The sequence below is a fragment of the Lolium perenne genome, chromosome 7 (assembly GCF_019359855.2).
Source record: "Lolium perenne isolate Kyuss_39 chromosome 7, Kyuss_2.0, whole genome shotgun sequence".
Taxonomy (NCBI): domain Eukaryota; kingdom Viridiplantae; phylum Streptophyta; class Magnoliopsida; order Poales; family Poaceae; genus Lolium; species Lolium perenne.
In genome coordinates this window covers 193,565,205-193,585,233 of record NC_067250.2, presented here as the reverse complement: position 1 = coordinate 193,585,233, position 20,029 = coordinate 193,565,205, and the positions used below count along the sequence as shown (strand labels likewise).

At 56.4% G+C, this 20,029-nt stretch overlaps 2 protein-coding genes across 4 annotated transcripts; both read right to left on the bottom strand.

Annotated features, from left to right (window-relative positions):
* Positions 1-15,312: 15,312 nt before the first annotated feature.
* On the bottom strand, positions 15,313-17,037 carry LOC127314624 (uncharacterized). Of its 3 annotated transcripts, none has more exons than XM_051345129.2 (4): positions 16,942-17,037; positions 16,741-16,813; positions 16,267-16,662; positions 15,313-16,009 (listed from the first exon to the last, which is right to left on the bottom strand). In XM_051345129.2, the coding sequence occupies exons 1-4, from the start codon at positions 17,032-17,034 to the stop codon at positions 15,423-15,425; spliced, it is 1,149 nt and encodes a 382-aa protein (XP_051201089.1). In that variant the 5' UTR covers positions 17,035-17,037; the 3' UTR covers positions 15,313-15,422. The 3 variants fall into 3 exon arrangements, with proteins under 3 accessions (XP_051201089.1, XP_071680647.1, XP_071680646.1); XM_071824546.1 differs by having other exon boundaries at positions 16,267-16,659; XM_071824545.1 differs by having other exon boundaries at positions 16,267-16,813.
* Positions 17,038-17,560: 523 nt separating this feature from the next.
* Positions 17,561-18,177, bottom strand: LOC127315680 (uncharacterized). The gene is made up of 2 exons (XM_051346150.2): positions 18,014-18,177; positions 17,561-17,935 (listed from the first exon to the last, which is right to left on the bottom strand). Exons 1-2 carry the CDS (start codon positions 18,170-18,172, stop codon positions 17,561-17,563), a joined length of 534 nt encoding a protein of 177 aa, XP_051202110.2. The 5' UTR covers positions 18,173-18,177.
* Positions 18,178-20,029: the final 1,852 nt, after the last annotated feature.

The window sequence follows — 20,029 nt, the reverse complement described above, 5'->3', positions numbered from 1 at the left end:
TGGAAAAGTGGCTCAGTACTACCCTGGACTAGGGCCGGATTTTTGGCCGGACTTTTGCCCGGAATTTCCCAGGGCCGTATTTTTCAGGGGGGCGGATTATCCGACCCCAACTTACACCGGTAATCCGGCCCTCAAAAAGTTCCAACGGCTGGATTTTGGGACAGGGTATTTATACCCCCTTCTTCCTCCTCCCCAAGCTGCTCAATCATTCCACAAGTTCATCAGCATTAGAGCTACCTCAAGAAACACAAGAATCATAAGATCTCCTCCTCCACCCAACCAAAGCCCTTGATCTTTGGAGATTAGAAGGAGAAGACCCCGATCTACATCTTCACCGAAGCGATTTGCATTTCCCCCTAATATGCTTGAGGGCCCTTTGCTAGTGTTCATCTTTTGAGAAACCCTAGATATTTGTACTTGATATTGTTCTTGTTGTGTTATTACAGATTTGGGAGCCTCCAATTTTGTTGTGGATGTGTGCCCCAAGAACCTTATAAAGGACCGGTTTTCCGCCTCGAGGAAATCCCTTAGTGGAAGTGGGCTAGGCCTTCGTGGCGGTGCTCACAGGAGACCTGAGTGAAGCCTTCGTGGCGTTGGTCTGGCTTTCGTAGCGACCACACTCCTTCGAACGTAGGCGTACCTTCTTGCAAAGGAAGGGAACTACGGGAATCAACTCCGTGTCTCCCCGTGCTCCACTCTCAGTTACCTCTATCCTATTATCTCCCCTTTATATTGCGTAGCTATATCTTGCTTAGTCGTTGACCTTGTCATATAAGTAAATTCACATAGTTGCATATCTAGAGAATTTACCTTTGAGTCAAGCCTAAATTGAAAAAGAACTAAAAATTGGTTAGCACCTATTCACCCCCCTCTAGGTGCGGCATACAATCCTTTCAGTTGGGAGACCGGGTTATAGGATAGATAGCCGCACTATCAAGAGGGGCTTTCAGTTGGGTAAGTTGATCACATCGTCTTAGGGAGCTCAACCCTTTGCATAACTTTGCATATCCCTATTGCTTCTTGGTGTTTCTCTGTGAGAGGTTCTTGAGCTTGTTGCTAGCTTTAGAACAAGCCCAAGTTCATCGAAAACGGAATCTGCATGCATCTTCTATTGCGTTTTTGAGTTTGGACGTCTTCACCGTTTCTTGACGGTGGGAGACTCCCTCTCTAGAATCTCTTAAAATATCATGTGAGGAGTCTCTATATTTTGTTGGGGTTCTATTCATCGTTATCTTTCCAACAAAATTGGTTTCATGTCAATCGGAGTTCGGGAGCATTTTCTATTTTAAAGGAAAAGAAAAGGTCTTCAGGGGTCCTGCGTATTCCGGCTCGACGCCCGGCATACGGTCCGGTTTGGACCGGCCGGTCCGGCCTCACGCCCGGTCACACCAGGCTGTGGACCGGCCTCCCTTGGGCGGACCGGCTACTGCTCCGGTGACAACTGGAGGACATGTACTGTAAGTGCCCGATCCGCCCCGGTCACGGCCCGGCAGCAGGTCCGGTTTGGACCGAACAGTCCGGCCTGTGGCCCGGTCTGACCGGCCCGTGGACCGGACGACCTAGCCCCAGCCCGGTTGACCGGCCTCCTCGACTGTGCTGAGCTGAACTTTCCCCAACGGTTAGTTTTCGGCTTGGGCTATAAATAGGCCTTCTTCCACCTTGGGCAAACTAAGTTCTTCCACTCTCTCTCCTCCATTGTTGACTTTGAAGAACTTGCCATATCTCTTGATTTTCCCCATGATTCTTGCTCATTCTTGAGGGATCTAAGAGAAGAGATCTAGATCTACAATCCCCACCAATCCATTTCTCCTCTAAGTGAGGGGAACCCTTTGGATATAGATCTTGGAGTCATTTATTGATTTCCTCTTTGTTCTTCCTCTCTAATCTCATCCTAGCATTTGTTTCTTTGGTGGGATTTGAGTGTGAAGGATTTGAACACCTCTAGTGTTCTTGCTTTGCATCATTATATAGTGTTGAGCTCTCCACCACGATTAGTTCGATTGAGAGACCGTGAGCTTTTTACTCTTGGAGGGAGACCCCTAGTTGGCTTGGCGATTGGTGCTCTGGTGATCTCTTCAAGGAAGATTGTGAAGAGGCCCGGGCTTCTCCTTCGTGGAGCTTGTGAAGTGGTTTTGGAGCTTGCCATCTCCGGAGTGGAGGAAAAGCTAAACATAAGGAAAGGGCCATTATCCTTCGTGGGTTTGGCTCGGAGAATAGGGTGAGACTTCGTGGCGTTGGGGAATCCTTTGTGGGACCTCCACCCCTCCAAACGTGACGTACCTTCTTGCAAAGGAAGGAAACACGGGAATACATCCTCGTCTCCGCGTGCCTCGGTTATTTCTATACCCGAGCTTACTTTCCTTGTGATATCCATCGTACTTGTGCTACATATATCTTGTGCCTATCTTGCTTAGATCTAGTTGTTGTTGTTGCACTTAGGTGAGCCTAACATATTTAGGATTTGTGCTTGTTAAATAAATGTTAGTTTAATTCCACATTCTTACAAGCCAAATCCGTAAGAGTTTTTAAAACGCCTATTCACCCCCTCTAGGCGACATCTCGTCCTTTCACTAAGCAAATGGATTTTCAAATTATTAACCAAAGAAGGAGTATGGCAGCAGTTGATACATAACAATTATATTAAAAAGGCTCAAGTGGAGGAGAAACCCGCCGATTCTCCATTTTGGAAGGGATTAATGCGGGTTAAAAATATTTTGTTTTCAAGCGGGGCGCATTTAAGATAGGAAATGGGTCGATGGTTAGGTTTTGGGAAGATGTCTGGCTGGGCGAGGTTTCGTTAGCTCAACAACATCCGTCTCTTTATAATATTGTCCAACGGAAAAATGTGTTGGTATCTACGATTTTGGGTCAATCTCCTATTAATACTAGTTTTATGAGATCCCTCAATGAACATAAGTGGAATTTGTGGCTACACTTATGTGAGCGCTTAATGTCGGTGCAACTAACCCACGAAACTGATAAGTTTGTCTGGAAGTTAACAGACCCGGGTTTGTTTTCGGTTAAATCTATGTACCTGGATCTTATGAACGGTCATACTAGATTTCTGCGTAAGTATCTTTGGAAGATCAAAATTCCGCTTAAGATAAATATTTTTATGTGGTTTCTTAGTAATAAGGTGCTTGTACTAAGGATAATCTGATAAAGAGAAAGTGGATAAGTTGTCAAAAATGTTATTTCTGTGACAATAATGAGTTGATTGATCACTTGTTTTTTTCTTGTCTGTTTGCAAAATTAATTTGGAGGATGGTATTCTTTTCTTATAACATTCCTCCTCCATCCAATATTACTGATATGTTTGGTAATTGGTTGAATGAGGTTAATAAGAAGGATAAAGAGCATATTGGTATTGGTATTTCTGCGATTTGTTGGTCAATATGGACAAGTAGAATGACATTGTGTTTAATAAAGAGAAGGGAACCAATTTTTTGCAGGTTATTCTTCGTGCGGCGCATTGGATATAGCTTTGGGCATACCTTCTCCCGGAGGATCAGCGGGATACTATGGCTACTGGATGCAATCAACTATTGACGGCCACACGGAACTGCTATTTCCAGGATACTGGACGTCGACACATTAAAAGAATTGAAAATGGATAGTTTTTGTGCACTTTTCATCTTTGTTTGGCTGATTCTTGTCGCATCCTTAGCTACCACATGATTGTAATAACTATGTATTTTGAATATCATTTTTAATAAAGGATATGGCTGTGTGCATCTATTAATGCAGAGACCGGAGCTGTGCTTTCATATCAAAAAATACTGACCGGACAGATCCGTTTAGAGTCACCAAGAATAACCTCCCTTCCGTTGCTCTTGACAAGCGCCTAAGGCTGGTGCCATTGCAGGCGATAGGCGGGGCGGTACCACCCGGCGCGGGGCGGGAGAGAGGCGGGAGGCGGGCGAGACGAGAGGGAGGGGCGACGGCGGGGGCGCCCGGCGCTATCGCCCGCTCCCGCCCGGCTGCCGCCCGTGTTGGCGGCGAGAGCGAGGCGGGAGAGGGGCGAGAGGCGGGGCGGCGCGATGGCGGGGTGGGGCGGGAGCGTGGCGGGCGTTAGGGCGGGCGAGAGCGGGCGAGAGTGGGGCGAGAGGCGGGCGTTATGCGGGCGAGAGTGGGCGAGAGTGGGGCGGGAGTGGCTAACGGCTAGCTGACGTGGCGCGACGCGATTCGTCCATGTCAGCTAGCCGTTGCTGGTTCAAAATTTCATCTCCACTCCTATAAATACCCCCCATATGTTTCACTCACTCCACACCCATCTCATCTCCATTCATCACCTTCCCTCTCTCAAAACTTCTCCACCATGTCCGGTTGGACTCCACCAGATTTCACCACGTTCACGGATCTGATTCAAGACGGGTCACCAATAGACCTCGATGGTGTCTCTCCGACACATCGTCGCACCAATGTAGCTTCTTCGCCGATTCCCCGAGTTTTATGGTCCCCCGGCGCACCACCTCCGGGGCCATATGGCCCATACGCTCCACCTCCGGCGCCTCCGGGGCCATATGGTTCATATCCTCCGCCTCCGTATCCATACCCCCAAGCACCTCCAAATGCTCCACCTATAGGTAGCGGGAGTGGCACTGTACCTCCGTACCCACCACCTTCGTACGGGTCATACCCTCCACCTCCGTATCCATACGCGCCATATGGTCCGTACCCCCCACCACCTTCCGAAGCTCCAAGCTCAGAGTCCAATGTCGCGGAAACAATCGTACCACCGCGTCCAAAGAGGCTTGACTGGACTGTTGAGGAAGAGGAGAAACTGGTACTTTACTTACCCATCTCGTATTTATTTCGGGGTTGGTTGTTGCTTGGATTTGTCATTAACAATATCTATTTCGTGATAGGTTAATGCTTGGCTTCTTAACTCCAAGGACTCTGTTGCCGGTAATTGCAAGACCGGCACAAGTTTTTGGGGTGGGATAGCTGCAACCGTCAACTCTACCTCGGATCCTGCCCGTCATCGGACCTCGAAGCAGCTGAAGGATCATTGGAACGCCTACAACAAGGAGGTGTCCCTGTTCAATGGATACTACATCCTAGAAGAGCGGTTACGTCAGAGTGGAGCAGACGATGATATGGTCATGAAGTCGGCAATGGAGAGGTACGCGAATGACAAAAGAGTGACTCAGCCATTCAGAAAGCACCACTGGTGGCAAGCTGTTCGCAATGAAGCGAAGTGGAAAGGACAACATGGTCCTGGTAGTGGATCCAATTCCACTTCGAAGAGAAGCCGTCTGGGAGTTTCTGGTGAGTACAGCTCTGGCGACGCAACTACGGAGGAGGAGCGTCCACCGGGCCGCGATAGAGCCAAGGCCGCGGTACGTAGTGCAAGGAGGAAGGGGAAGGCAACCTCATCAAGCAGTGAGGTAGGAAGCAAATCCTTCGCCATGAGGAACATGATGAAGGGTTTAGTGAAGGCTAAGCTATTCAAACAATGGAACAAAATGAAAGATCGATCAACCGACGACATGAACGAAGCAGAAAAGCGCTTACATGCGAAGGCCATCAAGATGTGCGAAAAAGAGCTTGGTCTGGCAGATGATGAGGAGGAGGAGCAGCAGGAAGAAGAGGAAGAGGAAGAGCAAGAGGAGTAGAATTTTTATTTATTATGTAATTTTTAAAATTTATTATGCAATTTTATTAATTATTATGTAATCGGTAACATTTTAAGTTGAATAAAATATTTTTCTTGCATTATTTTGAATGTCTACGAAAAATCAAGTGAAATAACTTAATGTCAAAAAGAAATAGTGATGTGGAGGAGAGAGAAGTGAGAGGTGACACTATAGCCCGTGCATTGGCACCGTGAGGTGAGAGTGGGGTGAGAGTGAGGGAAAAAGCTGACGTGGCGGGTGAGAGTGAGGTGAGGCATTGTCACCAGCCTAATGATCAAGATGTCCAGGGAACTTTACGTCCATGAGTGCGCTTATGATATGTACACGGAGGGAAACGACCCATCAGTGAGTATTTGTTCCTCCTTGGTTTTATTTGTTTAATATTCCCCTAACTGTTAAGTGTTGCTGATAATCATGTTTCAGTTTGATTCTTTGCAGGAAGGGAATTTTGCCAATATGCTAAAGGTAGCTTCCGCCCATCCCTGGTTTTGGATTCTCTATCTTCTTTATCTTGATCAATCAATAACTAGGCCACCTGGTTTGGCAACCACCATCTGTGGGCTACCCAAACTTGCTGGTATTAAACTATTTTGTTGCTATATCCATATTTTTCGATAAAGAAAATATATTAATATTGAAAGATAGAAATTACAGCCTCTGCAACAACGTAATACTTTAATGATAGTACGGATGCACACAACCAAAGAAAAAAGACTAAAAACTAAAATGTCCCACTATTTCAGACTAGCAACAACAATACATTCACCACCAGGACAGCACCTGAACTCAAGGCTATCTAAAAGCGACGCTTCGAAGAAGAGAACAGTGCACAAGCGGCGTTGTCGTCGATCAAAAGATCTTAGGTTTTCACCTTGAGGATAGTCCCTTCTCTCAAAACAATGCCTTCATCAAGGTCATTGCCAGACACAACCAATTAAGGCCAGACCTTGGATTTTCACCCTCAAAAGTAAGACTCTGAACTTCACATGTGCCGCCGCCCCCCACTTTCATACTCTTGCTACGAAAACTAGAATACCAAGCAAGTTCCTCAACATCACAGAGACTCAAACCTCCATTGTTAGTCCTTCAATCCAGCTTTTATGATATTCTCCGCCTCTGATTTAACTATTGATCAAAATGTCATTGATGGCAACACAGAAAGAGCTTCGCGCCGCTCCCTCTAGAACCAAACGGCCGGAGTAAAAGCATGGGTGCACACGACCGAATACCACCCGACCCAGCAAACTTCAGGCTTAAGGTGCATTGTTACATTCGCTGGCAGAGCCTTCCAGAACTCATCACTCTAGCCAGATGAAGATAGACCGGCCTCATGAAGGTCACCATCTTCGCAAAAGAAGAACCCTCTAGGACAACCACCTTAATTAGGCAGATCTACCCCTGCCGCCGCCCACCGGTTAACCTCATCGGCGGAAGAGGAGGCGGCCACCAGCCACAGACCAGCCGATGAGTTGTCCGCTACCACCCCCAACACCGAAGTAGGCCACCACCATGAGACGGCGGGAGGGAGAGGCACAGAGGACTCACCGACCACCACCAAGCATGACCACGCCGCCATAGACGTCGGATCCACAACCATCGGGTATACCCCGCCGCCAGCCGCATCGCCGAAGCATCACCCGCCCCCCGCAACCCTCGCCGGTTCACCCAGGCGTGACGCGCCGCAGAATCACCGTCCGAGGCCGCCGCCCCAGATCCCGCCCCAGATCCTGCCTAGGACCCCACCACGCCGATCCTCGGCCACCCCAGCTACCAGCCGACGATCAACATCATCGATCGCGCGCCTTCTCTACGCGCGCGACACGAGAGGGGAGCCTGCCGCTGCCCAGAGCACGACGACATCATTGATGGGGATATGCCCATAGGGGGTGGGTCGCCAGTCCCAGTCGCCATGAAGATAGAGGCTTGGGTGGATCGCCAGTCGCCTAAGCGACTGGGCCCTAAGGCGACTGGGCCGTGATCCCAAGGAGGAGGTCCACACGGCTGGACAAGAAGATTACTTGCGAGAGGGATAGCGGATCCCGGATTAGTAGCAACTGATATGATTCGGAGTTATCTCCATGTAACCCTAGGCCGGGGGTGCTTATATAAACCCCCGAGCTTAAACCCTAGAGCACACCTTACTCGAGATCCAATCTCCCCCTGTAAGCTCTCGGCGTAGCCGCCGACTGAGCCCCCCCATTGTAATTCTCCACTGAGCAATAAAGATCTAGCAGGACGTAGGCCTTTTACTCTCCGGAGGGGCTGAACCTGGGTAAAACCCTTGCGTCTCTTGCACCTCGACCCGTAGATGGCAATGTTCCCTTCCCCTCGCATCAATGAAGTGCTACCCCCTGTAGCATCTGCCGTGGTTACATCCACGACAGTGGCGCCCACCGTGGGGCATGGGACATCAAGCCTTCGAGCTACGGCGAGGCCCTACTCGCCAGTTCGGCGGCCGGTTGCTTCCGGCAGGATGATCGCCACCGGCAATTTCTTCCACATCCAGCCAAGCACCTACCGGCCCGCCTCGTCACCTCTCACACACGCCTGGATGGTGCCGATCGGCTCCATCAACCTCTTCGTTGGGCTCGCCGGCGTCAGCGATCCCTCTGAGCCTCGCCCCAGTCGCTCACACGACCCCTTCGCGCCCGGGCAGCTCCTCACCGCTACTCGCCCGGTCACCGGCGAGGTATACGCGGAGGCTGAGGCGGCCCTGGGAGACGATGCCGAGTCGGCGGTCGTGGCACCGACCGCTAACTCCACCGTTGCCTCGGCAGCCACCGACTCCGCCGACACCGCTCCAGTCGCCGATTCCGCCGACACCATCCCGGCCATCAAATCCATCATCGCTGCGATCGACGCCGACTTCACCGACATCATCGCTACAACGTCGGTTGCGGGATCCACCGCTGCGTCCCCGACTGCCCGCTCCATCGCCACAGCATCGGCCAAGGACTCTATCTCCCTGGTCTCCCACCCGAGCGACTTCGAAGGTGGCTTCGAGGACGACTCCATCCTCTCCCTCTTCGGCAGCGATTACGACTCGGACTCTGTCGAGGCCCCGCGTTACCGCTACCCGACCGCAGTCTTCATGGCAGGGGGTGAAGGAGAGATCCCAGTCGACGCCTTCACCACTCCCCTCCCCGCAACCGCCACCGCGACCGAGATCGAGGCGCACCGGGCGGCCCTCGAGGAGCAGAGGAAAAAGGAGCTCGCCGAAAGGCAGAAATTCCGCCTCGAGCAAGATGAAGTAAGGGCCGTGTCCCACTATCGTCAGCAGCGAAATCGCCGGCGCATGGAGCGCGCCCGCGCGAGCGACTTTCCCAGCGCACGCCTTAACTTCGACGACCCAGACGGAGAAATCCGGGTCGCCCGAGTCCAAAACCCTGACATCCCGGAAGGAAGTCGGGCTGCTGCAGATAGAACAGCGCGCGGAGCACCACCGCCACCCCCACCACCACCACCCGAAGTTCCTCGGGCAGAGGTCGACGCCAACGGCCTACCACTGCACTCGTCTCCAGCCGACAACGTGGCAGCTGCGCAGGCCGTCCTCGCAAGAATCCCCGAAACGGGAGACGGCGCGATCCTCGTCCAGCACGCCAAGGCTTTGGTAGCCAAGGCATTGGAGCAGCAGCACGCCGCAGCCGACTCGCAGGGGCGACTCTATTCGCGCACATCCGCCAGTCGCGCGGCGTCGTCAGACGCGGCAAACCGCGCAATCGTCAACGCCAACAACGGCCCGCCGCCAGCACCGCGCGCGGCCCACTCGTCTAACAACCGAGTCGAGCCGCGCCCCGCGCGGGTGATGGTCGCCGCTAACGGGCAGCCAGTCGACGCCCGAACCCACATCGTCAACGACCAAGAATGGCGGGCGCGCAATCGATTGAACGACCGCCACGCCGATGAAGCCCCGCGCCAGAGCGCGTTCACCCGAATCGGCCCCGCTTGCTTCGGGCCGATGATTAGAGGCGAGCCGTACTCGTGGGGTTCAAAGGACCCCGCGACATCGAGAAGTACGATACAAGCATTGACCCCACTGTCTGGATCGACTCGTACGCCATGGCAATGGGGATCCAGGGCCACTCCGAGTTACTCGCAGCGCGATACCTGCCCCTCATGATGGACGGCGTCAATCGCCATTGGTTCAACACCCTCACCGTCAACAGCATCGACTCCTGGGAAGAAGCCCGCGCCGCGTTCATCCAGCACTTCGCCAGCGCATACACCCGTGCCACAACCATAGAAGACCTAGATCGCTGCGTCCAAGGCCCGCGCGAGTCGACCCGCCGGTGGGTGCAGCGGCTGGCAGGACATGTGGACGACCTCCGGCGGCATCAGCACGGACACGGCAATCATCGCTTCCGACGCTGCTGCCGGTACGAACCACTAAGCGCCAAGCACCTTGTCGTCCGCAGGGGCCATTTCTCCATCACCGAGCGCTGCGACATCCCCACCCGCTCCGCCGATGACGACCCGACCGTCGACTCGGACGACGAGTACGGTCAACGCCGCAATCGCCGCCCTGCGCACCCGGAGCCTCGGCGGGGCGACGACCGTTTCGCCGGCCGGTCCAACAACGGCAAGCGCCGCGGAGAGGGAGGACACAACGAGCTAGTTGCTACCACCGATTACGAGCAGCGCGAGCCAAAATCGTTTCGGCGCGACACTCGTCCACCTCGGGAGGATCGGCCTCAGCCCAAGCGCTTCGACGCCCGCAGCCTCCTAGACGCACCATGCATCTATCACAGCAAGGAGGGCAAGCCCGCCAACCACACGACGGGAAATTGCTACTCCCTGAAGCAGATAGAAAGAGCTCGCCGCGCCAAGGAAAACGACGGCGGCAACCAGCACAAGGAGCGCGCCAAGGACCAAGACCAGCACAAGGGAGAGGGCTTCGGTCGCAGCGCCGGCTCGCTCCACACCTTCACCGGGGTCGGCGACAGGCGGGACAGGAAGGTCCTCGCAAGGGCAGTGGCGGTACACGCAGTCATACTTTCCGACGTACCCCGGTGGCTCAACTGGTCCGAGCAAAGCATCACCTGGAGCCGCGAAGATCACGCCCCCCGCATCGAGTACCCCGGGCGAGTGGCGCTAGTCGTCAGGCCCAAGGTCGCCGACTACGGCTACCAAAAACCCCGATGGACGGGGAAGCTCCATCAACATCATGTACTACGACACCTTCCAGCGGCTTGGCCTGCCGGACTCACGCCTTGAGAACACCAAGGTCACGTTCCACGGCATCGTCCCCGGCGGAAGGCCTTCCCGATCGGCAAGGTGACGCTGCCGATCACCTTCGGCACGCCCGTGAACTACCGTACCGAGCGGATAACGTTCGAGGTGGTGAACTTCAAAAGCTCTTACCATTGCGTACTCGGCCGACAAGCGTTCGCCCGCTTCATGGCGACCCCACACTACGCGTACAACATGATGAAGATGCCAGGGCCTCGAGGCGTCATCACCGTCCATGGCGACCCGGAGATGGCATTGGAATGTGAGGACGACAGCGCCAAGCTCGCCGACGCCGTCATCGCCGACGAACAAGACAACTCCGCCGAGCTCGCCAAGTACCCAGTCGACCGCAACGACCCCGCCATCCTGGAGAAGCCAACCGAGCTCGACTCGTCCGCAGCAACCTTCAAGGCCGCAGCAGGCACCCGCCAAGTAGATCTTGTAGAAAACGATCCAAGTAGGCAAGTTACCATTGGGACGGGCCTGTCCGCCCAATAGGAAAGCGCGCTCATCAAGTTCCTCCGTGAGAATCGAGATATCTTTGCATGGAAACCATCGACATGCCAGGTGTCCCGAGAGAACTTGCTGAGCACAAATTACATGTCGATCCCACCGCGCGACCCGTTAGGCAGGCAATGCGCCCTGTGGGAGAAGAACGGCGACGCGCAATCGCCGAAGAAGTAAACCGGCTGCTCGCTGCCGGCTTCATCATAGAAATCAAGCACCCGAAATGGCTGGCAAACCCAGTCCTAGTGCTAAAGAAGAACAAGACGTGGCGAATGTGTATCGATTACACAAGCCTCAACAGCGCGTGCCCCAAGGACCCATTCGTCCTACCGCGAATCGACCAGATTATCGACGCGGTCGCCGGGTCCGAGTCGCTATGCTTCCTTGATGCATACTCCGGGTACAATCAAATAAAGATGGCCAAGGAAGACCAAGAGAAGACTGCATTCATCACACCCCTAGGCGCCATCGCTACACGTCCATGACCTTCGGCCTCAAGAACGCCGGAGCAACGTACCAGCGGTGCATGAACAGCTGCTTAGAAAGCCAGATCGGCCGCAACGTGCATGTCTACATCGACGATGTGGTGGTCAAATCGACTCGACAGACCGACCTCGTCAGCGACCTCGCCGAAACATTCGCCAACTTACGGCGGTACAAGATCAAGCTCAACCCTTTGAAGTGCACCTTCGGGGTTCCATCAGGACAGCTGCTAGGCTACGTCGTCTCCAAGCGAGGCATCGAACCTAACCCGGAGAAGACATCGGCGGTCATGCGCACCAAGCAGCCAGCATGCCTAGTCGACGCGCAAAAACTCGCCGGTCGAGTCGCCGCCCTCGCCGCTTCATACCCCGGCTCGGAGACAAGGCCATGCCACTATACCGCTTGCTCAAGAAGTCGGAATCATTCCGGTGGACAGACGAGGCGCAGCGGGCCCTAGAGGAACTCCAGCACGCCCTCTCGAATGCCCCTATCCTCGCGGCCCCGCTGCCAAAGAAACCATGCTCCTATACGTCGCCGCGTCGAACCGCGCTATAAGTGCAGTCATGGTCGTCGAACGGAAGGAGGAAGGAAGGGAGCAACTGGTACAACGCCCGGTCTACTACATCAGCGAAGCCTTAATCGAATCCAAGCAACGGTATCCACACTACCAGAAGCTGGTGTACGCCGTCCTCAGGGCCCAGCGGCGGCGGCCCCTTACTTCCACGAGCACCCCATCAAGGTAGTCGCCTCAACACCACTCGCCGACATCATCCGCAACCGCGACGCAATCGGCCGGATCGCCAAGTGGGCAGTCGAGCTCGGCGTCCACAACATCACCTACGAGTCACGCCACGCCATCAAATCTCAAGCACTCGCCGACTTCCTCGCCGACTGGGAAGAGGCCCAGCAGCCAAGCTCCCCCGCGGACCTCAAACATTGGACGTTGCACTTCGACGGTTCTAAAAACCTCGAAGGAGCAGGCGCGGGAGTCGTCCTCACATCACCAAAGGGCGACACAGTGAAGTACGTCCTGCAACTCAGATTCGAGCCATGCACCAACAACATGGCCGAGTACGAGGCGCTCCTGCACGGCATGCGAGTTGCAAAAGAGATGGGCGCAACACGGCTGCGCTGCCTCGGCGATTCCGACCTAGTCGCCAGCCAAACTTCCGGCACCTGCGACGCCACAGACGCCAACATGATCGCATACAAACGCGCCGTCGACCAAGCCGGCGCTAGCTTCGCCGGTCACGTCGTCGAGTGGGTTGACAGGCGCAAGAACGAAGAAGCCGACGCGCTAGCCAGAATCGGGTCCAAGCGACTTCAACCTCCTCCGGGCGTCGTCCTGGACATCCTCAGCCACCCCTCGGTGCGCGCACCGCGCGAGCTGGACATTGCCGAGCCACCCGCTCCCGACTCCGCCTTAGTCGCACTCGCCGTCGACAGCACCGATTGGACCGAGCCATACATAAGCTACCTCGAGAGCCAGGCACTGCCGATGGATGAAACCAAAGCACGCGCCATCGTGCGCAGATGCAAGTCCTTCACCATCATCAACAATGAGCTATACAAGCGCAGTGTCTCGGGAGTGTTCCAACGATGCGTCACCACGGCGGAAGGGCGCAACATTCTGCGCGACATCCACGCAGGGGACTGCGGCCACCACGCAGGCGCGCGGTCAATCGTCGCCAAGGCCTTTCGTCACGGCTTCTACTGGCCAACAGCCCACGAAGACGCAATCGCCCTTGTCCGTTCATGCGCCGGGTGCCAAAAGCATGCAAGCCAGTCGCACATGCCAGGATCGGCATTGAAGACCATCCCCTCACCCGGCCCTTCGCCGTATGGGGCATGGACATGGTGGGAAAATTCAAAACGGCCCCCGGCGGATATACTCACCTCCTGGTAGCGGTGGACAAGTTCACCAAATGGGTAGAAGCAAAGCCCATAAAGAAGTGCGACGGGAAGACGGCCACAAAGTTCCTACGCGAGCTCATCTATCGGTACGGCTACCCTCACAGTATCATAACCGACAACGGCACCAACTTCGCCAAAGGGGAGATGGCTGACTTTTGCGAAGAAAAGGGCATCCGACTCGATCTCGCCTCAGTCGCCCACCCCGAGTCGAACGGCCAAGCAGAAAGGGCAAACCAGAGCATCCTGCACGGACTCAAACCACGCCTGGTCGTGCCCCTAGAGCGCGCAGCCGGCTGCTGGGCAGAGGAGCTCTCTTCAGTACTATGGGGCATCCGCACAACGCCTAACAGGTCAACCGGCTTCACGCCTTTCTTCCTGGTATATGGCGCCGAAGCCGTCATGCCCACGGACATCGCCTACGACTCACCTCGGGTCGCCAATTACGCCGAAGAAGACAACGAGCGAGCTCGCCAAGATGACATCGACCTCCTCGACGAGGCCAGAGACCTCGCACTCTCCAGAACCGCCATTTACCAGCAGGACCTCCGTCGCTACCACAGTCGCCGCGTTCGGAGTCGCTCCTTCCAAGTCGGCGATCTGGTACTCCGGCTAATCCAGGACAAGAAAGGGATGCACAAGCTGTCCCCGCCCTGGGAAGGACCATTCGCCGTCAGCCGCGTACTCGGCAACGACTCCTACTACCTCATCGACGTCCGCAAGGACGACAAAGGCGAGCCGCTCACTAAAGAGGTGGAGCGCCCCTGGAACATCAACCTCCTCCGGCGGTTCTATACCTAAGGGAAAAATGTAATCCGAAAATTCAGAGGGTAATAAAAATCGCCGACCATTTTTTGATCTCAAGCTCCGACTACCTCTCCTTCACCCGCCAAATATCGTCGTCTCTCATCCCGGGACATACCGGCTTAGTCGCCGCGACAAGCGACTAGGAACTGAGAGACCTCCGGTCGCCGCTGCTGGAAGAGAGAAGTCCACGATCGGCCAAGTAGCCGGGCTAACACGGGATGGCGGCGTGACCGAGGCGCAACACCAGGCCCGGTCACCCACCATCTCTCACGCCATCGGGTGAAAACGGCGACTGGAACCCACAGCAGGGCTGCACGCTCGGCCAGCCCCACGGGCCTCGGCGACCGCCTTGTGCTACGTTATAAAGCACACCAATGCCCTCCTCTACCTTAGGTTGGCGAATTGCGTGGCTAAGTACTTCGACTAGGGACCCCGCAAAACGGACCCGCGGCTCGCCAAGGAAAATACGCCCGCAATGATCCCCTTTGGAGTCGCCTAGCGATCGGCTCACCGAGCCACGACGAGTGGCGCGCTACATCCGAACAGAGCAAACTACACAACACCACTACTCCAACCATCAGGCTGCTATTCGTACTATAATGACTACGCATCGCGGCGGGGACGCCCAGCTCGAAAAGGAAAACAGTCAAGTCGATAGCCTTCATTGGGGTCGCAAGGCGACCGACACGAAGGCCATGGATAGTCGGAACCAACTCCAATGCATCGCCGTCTCAAATAATGCAAAAGCAACCACCGAATCACATTTAAGCAAAAGTCATCATTCTATTTACAACTAACACCCGCTCGCGGGAAATCTAGCTACTTCTTACACAGGTACTCAGGAAACTACGAGGACGACCCCGGAGCCCCCTCTACGACAGGCTCGACGCCGTCATCGCCGTGACGAAATTTCGGCGTGTACACCACGACCGGATATGTAGACAGCGAGCCGGCGGCAGCAGCATGGAAGAGGCGCTCCGCGGGGTAGTCCACCGGGCCCGGCTCCTTCTCCGCGTCACCAGGAGCCGCTTGGCTGGGGATATGAGTCTCCAAGTCCGCGGTCGCCAGTACTCGGTCGGCGAAGGGGCGCACCGCATCCATCAGCCGCAGCACTTCGGCAACATCGAACTCCCCAGTCTCCGAGGGGAAGCCAGCGGTGACCTCCTCCACGTCGAACCCTTCAGAGTAATGCGCCAGCACCATGCTCAGAGCCATGGTAATGCCAACGCGGCAGGAAGAGCGACGAAGCCAGTCAACAACAGCCGGAATGTTGGACACGGCCTTGAAGACGGATGGCGTGTCCCGCGGAATCACCTCCCGCGGGCTCAGGTACTGGAGCGCGGCAAGTATCTCCCCCGCGCAGGCGATGATACGCGCGGTCGCGGTCGACAGGCATTCCCGTGGAGTCGCCGTCTCCACGAAGTCGCACGTACCTGCAGTCAACAACACAAGGAAAAGGGAAAAATGAGAACTTCCCCTTCAACGCCGACTCGCCACGCTCGGGGACTGGCCCCCGAGGCCGACTCGCCACGCTCGGGGACTGGCCCCCGAGGCCGACTCGCCACGCTCATGGACTGGCCCCCGAGGCCAACTCGCCACGCTCGGGGACTGACCCCCGAGGCCGACTCGCCGTGTTCAGATACTCAAACCGCCGGCAAATAAAACAAGAAGTGCGACAACAAGAACTTACCAAGAATCTGCCGCGACATCTCCCTGACGAAAGCCTCGAAGTTGGTCTTCTCGGCCTGCACCGCCAGGACGATGCCCTCGGACGCCTCCTTCTCCGCAGCAAGTTCTTTGGCGTGCTGCTGCTTCAAGGCCGCCACCTCCTCCCGCAGAGACGCGGCAGCCCCACGTGCAGAGTCCCGCGCATCAGTCGCGGCCTCCAGCTTCACCTTGTATTCGGTGATGACGTCCTCCAGCTCCCGGCCCTTCTGCTCCAGGACCTTCGTCAATTCCGCCACCTCCGCTTTCGCCCTTTTCCGGGCCTCTTCGGCCTGCTGCGCCCGGAACTCGGCTTCACGGTAGAAGGACTCCTTGACGAACCCTTCCCGAGCCTCGGCAAGAGCCTTTGCCTGCGCCTCTGCTACAAGAAAAGGAAACGGTGAGAACGAACGCCCGGGCCAGTGACACTGAATGAGGACGGCGAGTGGGCATGACTTACTGCCCAGGGCAATCAGCTTCCGGTTCTTCTGCGCCGCCTCCTCCACAAGCGCGGTCAGCCGCTTAATCTCCGCCTACGGAAACCAAACAAAAATGCCAAGGTCAACAAACAAAAAGCAAATAGAGACTCGACTCGCCCTTTCAGACCAAGTCGACCCTCGGGGACTGGGGGTGACTAGGCCACGTGTTCAGCGACACTTACCACATGCGCCTCGCCAAGCGCCGTGTGGAGCTCAGTGAAGGTCAATGAAGACGGCGGCGGATGACGCGACTCGGTCGCCCCGTCCGCTCGCATCACCGCCTCCGGCGACGGAACCGCGCCCGTCCGCGTGTCGGCGTCACGTGGCGGGGCGCGGTCCCTGGCGGCCTTGGACCGGCGCTCTTTCAGTGGCTCCGACAGGCCGCCCGCCTCGACGATGTCCACATCACCTACGGGTGCCTTCCGCCCCACGGTCGATCCAATGTCAGTCGACTCCTCCTCCCCCCCACGCGGAGCACCGTCCGGACCCGTCGCCGCACTCGCCATGCCCCCGCGAGCCATGCTGGGTAGAGGAAAACGTTGGCGGTGGGCTCGACGTGGCTAATGCTCTCCTTCTCCGCTTGACTCCCGGCGGCGGGCTCTTCTGGAGCCGACCCCGCACCCCCAAGGTCGGACGGCGCCGCCTTCCTCTCCGCGGCTTTCTTCTTTGCCTCGGCCGCCCTCGTGGCCGCCACCCCGGCCGCGGGCGGCTCGCCAAGGTCTTCTTCTTGGACCTACAGAGAGGCGAGGTGAGTCGACACTCAGTCCCGATCGCGGGAAGGATAAATTCGACAAGAAATACTTACTTCACCGTGGGAATCGCTTTACGCCCGGACCGGCCCGAGCTCCCACATCGATCGCGTCCTTCAAGGGACGCTGAAGCCTCATGGACCCTTCCAGAGAGTGGGGCGCGATCGCTTCGATAGCGGCTCGGCCCCTTCCTTGGAGGGCTCGCCTTGTCCTCCGGACGGGAGGTCGCCTCCTCTTCAGCCGCGCCCTGGGACGAGGACTCGGCACCCCTCTTCGACCCGCGCGGGAGTCTGATGAAGTCCCGCGCCTCCGAGTCCGACTCGGTGCGCTCCTCCTCCTCGTCGACCTCTTCCTCCTCGCCTTCGGTCATCTCCGGTGGTTCCTTTCCGGCGAGAGGAGGGAGGTGGTCTGCGATCTTCTGCCAACGCTGCAATCGAATCAAAGGAACAAGTCAGAAAGGAAGAAGCGCGGCTAAGCCGTGCGAAGTCGCCATGCGAAGCATTACCTGAGGCGCTGGGGTGTCTTCGGTGTAGGGCTGCAAGCCGTCCTCGAAGGAAGTAAAGGTGGCAGTGGTGATCTTAGCGAGCGCCTTCCGGTACTCGCCCTCGTCCCACTCGGTCGCCGTCGACCGGGTGCGGTCGTTCTGTCCCCGGTACTCCCACATGGGGTGAGCTCGGCACCGCAGGGGATCAGCCGCCGGCCAAGCCAACAGTTGTACATGTCGACCGCCGTCAGGCCGTCATCTTTTAGCGCTGGATCGCTTGGCGCATATCCTTCACCACCTTCTCCTGCTCGCGCGGCAGCAACCGGACATTGAGGCGCCGCGGGACGCTCGGCTCGGGACTGTATTGGGGAATGCATACCTCGCCCGGGGAGTGTACTCCTTGGCGTAGAACCAGAAACGACGCCACAGCGATCGCGCCTTCTTGGGGAGCGCCATGTCGATGAAGCTTTCCCCGGACTTCACGGAAGGTGATCCCCGTTCGGGATGAGTGCTTCGCTGTTCTTGCTGGGCCGCGTCGCCCGCCGGTGGAAGATGGACACCCTCAGAGGGAAGTAGGGCGGACCTCCCAAGTAGCAGGCGCACAGCGCCACGTACAGAGACATCTGCTGGACGCTGTGCGGCCCGAGGTCGGAAACCTTGATGCTGTAGAAGGCCAGCAATCGCCGGAGGAAATCGGAGGTGGGGAGAGCGAACCCGCGATCGAGGAAGCTCATGAAGATCACGAACTCCCCGGGCCGTGGGAGGGGCTCCGTCTCGTTCGCCGGCGGAACCCGCCATCGCTCCTGGTTGAACTCCGGGATGACTCCGGAGGCGACGTACGGGAGGAGAGACTCCCGCGTGACCTTCGACTTGCCCCAACCCTTCGCCGCCATGGATGCGTGTGGAGTGTGGAATGAAGATGAGATAAAGAGAAGATGGGGGATGAATGCGGAGGAGTGTTGAACCCTAATCCTAGGGGCGACCCTTTATACCGCCCGCACTCGCTCAGATTGAGGATGAGATCTGTTCGTTGAATTGTCCCGGAATCGCCGCCCCGCAATCAACGGTCGAGATCTGCGCCGTCACCGGCTGAATAGCCGTTAAACTAGCCGTTAGCGGTCACGTCGAGCCCAACGGTCAACAACATGCAGACGGTGTGCGCCTCGGTCAACGTGAAATCTAGCCGTTGGCCTCTCCACGTGTCTCTATGGTGACTACGCGTCGGCCGGCAAACGGCGATCGGCTAGAGCCGACCGTCACACGCCGATCGATCGATCAAATTATGGCGACTGAGACTGCCACCGCACCCGCGACTTTATCTTTGGAAGCCCGGCGGCGACTCATCTTGATCCATCACCGCGCCTCTCCAAGACTTGTTCCAGATCCGCGCTTCTTCACCACCGCGCTTGGGGACTACTGATGGGGATATGCCCATAGGGGGTGGGTCGCCAGTCCCAGTCGCCATGAAGATAGAGGCTTGGGTGGATCGCCAGTCGCCTAAGCGACTGGGCCCTAAGGCGACTGGGCCGTGATCCCAAGGAGGAGGTCCACACGGCTGGACAAGAAGATTACTTGCGAGAGGGATAGCGGATCCCGGATTAGTAGCAACTGATATGATTCGGAGTTATCTCCATGTAACCCTAGGCCGGGGGTGCTTATATAAACCCCCGAGCTTAAACCCTAGAGCACACCTTACTCGAGATCCAATCTCCCCCTGTAAGCTCTCGGCGTAGCCGCCGACTGAGCCCCCCCATTGTAATTCTCCACTGAGCAATAAAGATCTAGCAGGACGTAGGCCTTTTACTCTCCGGAGGGGCTGAACCTGGGTAAAACCCTTGCGTCTCTTGCACCTCGACCCGTAGATGGCAATGTTCCCTTCCCCTCGCATCAATGAAGTGCTACCCCCTGTAGCATCTGCCGTGGTTACATCCACGACAATCATCGAGGAGAAAGATCGAAGGAGGGGGGAGGCGGTGGCTTAGGGTTTCTGCCTGAGCCGCCCTACGTGGGGGGCGACGCTGGGGAGATCCAATGATT